Below are 4505 nucleotides of genomic sequence, written 5' to 3' on the forward strand. Positions count from 1 at the left end.
AGGCGAGGCTCTGGATTTAGCGCTCGATCTACGTTCCCACCCTCACCTCTGGTCACGAGCTTTGGGCAGTGACCGAAAGAACCAGATCGAAAATACAAGCGGTCCAAATGAGTTTCCTCTGCAGGGTGGCTGGGTGTACCCTGAGGGACAGGGGGAGGAGCTCAGGGGGAGGAGCTCAGGGGGAGGAGCTCAGGGGGAGGAGCTCAGGGGGAGGAGCTCCGGGGGGAGGAGCTCAGGGTGAGAAGTTCAGTGTGAGGAGCTCAGGGGGAGGAGCTCGGTCACCCAGGAGGAGCTCAGGGGGAGGAGCTCAGGGGGAGGAGCTCCGGGGGGAGGAGCTCCAGGGGGAGGAGCTCAGGGGAGGAGCCCAGTCACCCAGGAGGAGCTCGGAGTAGAGCCGCTGCTCCTCCGCATGGAGAGGAGCCAGCTGAGGAGGCCTCCCTGGGCAGGAGTTCCTGGCCTGTCCCACTGAGAGGAGGCCTCGGGGAAGACCCAGGACACCCTGGAGGGACGAGGTCTCCCGGCTGGCCTGGGAGGCCTGGGCATCTCTGCTGAGGCTGCTGCCCCCACGACCCGACCCCGGATAACGCAGCAGAAGAAGAAGAAGAAGAAGGAGAAGAACTGCCGACACAATGCTCAGGTATTGATATGAATACACTTGGTTTACATGAAGTTCACAACATGTCACACTCTGAAAGCAGCCTTATGATTGGCCCAGAGGCAACATCCTCTTCAAAACACACACAACAAATGGAGAACAAACATCACTCACAATGCATCCAGTTATCGGATCTTCGGTCAAGAGTCTTTTTTTTTTTTTTTTTCACTTTTGAAGAAAAACTATTTTCATCTTCTGTTGCTGCTCTTCCATTAAATTTGATACTGAGAATTGTTTTCAAGTCAAGTTACTTCCTGCTTAAGTACTTCAACAACAGCCAAGTCACAACACTGCTGGGCTCCTGTTGTTCAGGTGAAGCCCACCAGCCGAGGCATGCTGGGAAAGCTCTTGCGCATGCTCATGCACTTCTCCTGGTCCAGGAAGAGCGAGTTGGCTTTGACAGACAGGTCGTGCTCCAGGGAGACCTTGGTCTGGACCAGGTTCTGCAGGGTGACCTCGGCCTCCATCAGTCTCTCCTGGAGCTTCTGGATGGTGTCCTGGATCTCCCTGACCTCACTCACGAGCCTGGCGGGGAGGGGGGAGGGGGGAGGGGGTAAAGTACCATCCTGGTCATTGATGTTCTCAATGGTGGACTGATTGAGCGATCTTCTGAGGGTCCTACCTGTGGTGGGGGTTGTCTCTGCAGAGCTCCACGTTAGGCCTGCGGGTCCTCTCCTCCAGCCGGGTCTGGGCCACCTTCAGAGGCGGATCTTTGTCTCTCAGGGCCTTTTTCAGGGACTCAATCAGCATCTCTGTCTGGAAGATCTCCTGAAGGGTCTGGACGGGGACACAACACACATCCTGGAGACCTGAGGACCGTCATTACCAGTAGGGTCCCACACACTGCAACCACAGGCGCTGAGTTAAAGAGTTCAATGGATGGATGGATGGATGATGGATGGATGGATGGATGGATGGATGGATGGATGGATGGACTGGTGGATGGACAGACTGGTGGATGGATGAATGGAGCGGTGGATGGATGAATGGAGTGGTGGATGGATGGATGGATGAATGGAGTGGTGGACGGATGGATGGATGGATGGATGGAGTGGTGGATGAATGGAGTGGTGGATGGATGAATGGAGTGGTGGATGGACGGATGGATGGATGAATGGAGTGGTGGACGGATGGATGGATGGATGGATGGAGTGGTGGATGAATGGAGTGGTGGATGGATGAATGGAGTGGTGGATGGACGGATGGATGGATGAATGGAGTGGTGGATGGATGGATGGATGAATGGAGTGGTGGACGGATGGATGGATGGACTGGTGGATGGACAGACTGATGGATGGATGAATGGAGTGGTGGATGGATGAATGGAGTGGTGGATGGATGGATGGATGGATGAATGGAGTGGTGGACGGATGGATGGATGGATGGATGGAGTGGTGGATGAATGGAGTGGTGGATGGATGAATGGAGTGGTGGACGGATGGATGGATGGACTGGTGGATGGACAGACTGATGGATGGATGGATGGAGTGGTGGATGGATGAATGGAGTGGTGGATGGACGGATGGATGGATGAATGGAGTGGTGGACGGATGGATGGATGGATGGATGGAGTGGTGGATGAATGGAGTGGTGGATGGATGAATGGAGTGGTGGATGGACGGATGGATGGATGAATGGAGTGGTGGATGGATGGATGGATGGATGGAGTGGTGGATGGATGGATGGATGAATGGAGTGGTGGATGGATGGACTGGTGGATGGACAGACTGATGGATGGATGAATGGAGTGGTGGATGGATGAATGGAGTGGTGGATGGACGGATGGATGGATGAATGGAGTGGTGGATGGATGAATGGAGTGGTGGACGGATGGATGGATGGATGGATGGATGGAGTGGTGGATGGATGGATGGAGTGGTGGATGAATGGACGGATGGATGGATGAATGGAGTGGTGGATGGATGAATGGAGTGGTGGATGGACGGATGGATGGATGAATGGAGTGGTGGACGGATGGATGGATGGATGGAGTGGTGGATGAATGGAGTGGTGGATGGATGAATGGAGTGGTGAATGGACGGATGGATGGATGAATGGAGTGGTGGATGGATGGATGGATGAATGGAGTGGTGGACGGATGAATGGAGTGGTGGACGGATGGACGGATGGATGGATGAATGGAGTGGTGGATGGATGAATGGAGTGGTGAATGGACGGATGGATGGATGAATGGAGTGGTGGATGGATGAATGGAGTGGTGGACGATGGATGGATGGATGGAGTGGTGGATGAATGGAGTGGTGGATGGATGAATGGAGTGGTGAATGGACGGATGGATGAATGGAGTGGTGGGACGGATGGATGGAATGAGAGTGGCCGCCTCTCTGCATCTGGACGGCCTTCAACCCAAAGTCAATGTGTCACACTGGTTCCTCTGTCCAGACCACTTGGCTCTAATCTAACTGTAGCCAATCACGGCTTCTCACAGTGACTGAGCTTCATGAAGGACTGCGTGTTCAGCATGAGAGGAGCTCTCAGGGCTCAAGTCCAGCCCACAGCTGAGGTGAGTTCAGTGTGAAGACAGAGTTCTATGGAGAACATGATATCAACAAATGACCAATCGTCTCTTTTCTAATGCTTTACTGTCATTTTACCTTTACTGTGTTTGTGAATAAAGATGGGCGGAGCTTCTGGTGGAACCTGCATTCTATTGTTGTCCAGCAGGGACCAGCAGAGTTGGTTGCAGAACCAGCAGGTGACTCCGCCCACCTTTACAAACCATCAGTAATTCAGACTCGCAGACGCCCCCTGCAGGTCACTGTTGGGGAGTGCAGTCGAACAACACGGTCCGACTCTGAACGTCACAAGAGTTCCCCACCTTCCAATCTTCCCGATGATCATGTGACCTTCAGTGACCCTCACCTTTGCCAGGTGCGACTGCAGGCTGTTCTTTGCGTCGGTGGTTTCCGATATGCGGTTGGAGAAGCACGCGTTGGCGCTGCTGAACTGCTTCCACATCTCGCTGGACGTGGCGCTCATCAGCGCCTCCATCTCCTCCCTCAGCCGCTGGGAGGCGGAGCGCTGGCTCTGCGAGTGCAAGATGTTGTCGTCGGAGAACTTGGACCACGATTCTGGAAGAGAGAGTCTGGACGGGTGGGGGGCGGAGATGGGAGGGAGGAGGGAGGAGAAGAACATCAGAGGTCTATTTAAATTTCAATTAATTAATAACATTAATTTATATAATACACACACACATACACATGCACGTCTTTGTTTATTTACGTTAATATTTATATCTATATCTCAGTATTTGCTTGTTCACCCCTGCGTCTCACTCCTGTCGGACACTCTGACTGTTATCTACTACATTTCTTAATTTCCTTTTCACCCCAACCAGTCAAAGCAGATGGCTCCGCCCCTGCAGAGGCGGGGTCTGCTCTAAGTTTCCTGGCTACTGTCGCCCCCTGCTGCTCTGGAGGTTCACTTGGTTTTCTCCTGATGGTACAAGGAGCTCCGAGACGTCTGGGATTAGAAAGTCGATGGACTAATTGATCGATATTTGATATCAGACGGAAGCGTCGGTCTCACGAGGGGTCCAGCCGGTCCACCCCTCCGTAGTGGCCGAGCCCGTCCGACGTGTTCCTCAGGTGGTGGCACCTGCCGTCGATCCTCTGAGCCGCCACCTTGTCGCTGAGATCTCTCTCCAGCTCGTGCTGAGCGGCTCGGTTGGACCTGCACCACGCACGCACACACACACACACACACACACACACCGACGCTGTGGTGAAAGTGGAACACACTCATTAGCGAGGTTGTTTTTCTGGACTCACGCCAGCTGAGCGGCGGCTCGGTCCAGGTGTCGCCTCATCCGTTCCTGACAGGACTTGAT

The 4505-nt window shown here is 53.8% G+C and overlaps 1 protein-coding gene across 1 annotated transcript; it reads right to left on the reverse strand.

Moving 5' to 3' along the window:
* Positions 1 to 963: 963 nt before the first annotated feature.
* Positions 964 to 4499, reverse strand: tekt3 (tektin 3). Its single transcript, XM_076017418.1, has 5 exons — positions 4447 to 4499; positions 4205 to 4348; positions 3539 to 3761; positions 1278 to 1432; positions 964 to 1180 (listed from the first exon to the last, which is right to left on the reverse strand). The coding sequence occupies exons 1-5, from the start codon at positions 4482 to 4484 to the stop codon at positions 964 to 966; spliced, it is 777 nt and encodes a 258-aa protein (XP_075873533.1). The 5' UTR covers positions 4485 to 4499.
* Positions 4500 to 4505: the final 6 nt, after the last annotated feature.

This window comes from Nelusetta ayraudi, unplaced genomic scaffold (genome assembly GCF_046127955.1).
Source record: "Nelusetta ayraudi isolate G7.1 ecotype Tasmania unplaced genomic scaffold, CSIRO-AGI_Nayr_v1 ptg000362l, whole genome shotgun sequence".
In the NCBI taxonomy this organism is placed as follows: Eukaryota; Metazoa; Chordata; class Actinopteri; order Tetraodontiformes; family Monacanthidae; genus Nelusetta; species Nelusetta ayraudi.

Bases quoted from the DNA above. Each gene is read 5' to 3' on its own strand.
- tekt3 (XM_076017418.1), bottom strand. From the start codon at position 4,484: ATGAGGCGACACCTGGACCGAGCCGCCGCTCAGCTGGC. The intron at 4,349-4,446 runs GTGAGTCCAGAA...TGCGTGGTGCAG, and splicing joins CGAGCCGCCGCTCAGCTGGC to GTCCAACCGAGCCGCTCAGC. The intron at 1,433-3,538 runs GTGAGGGTCACT...GTCCCCGTCCAG, and splicing joins TGCAGTCGCACCTGGCAAAG to ACCCTTCAGGAGATCTTCCA.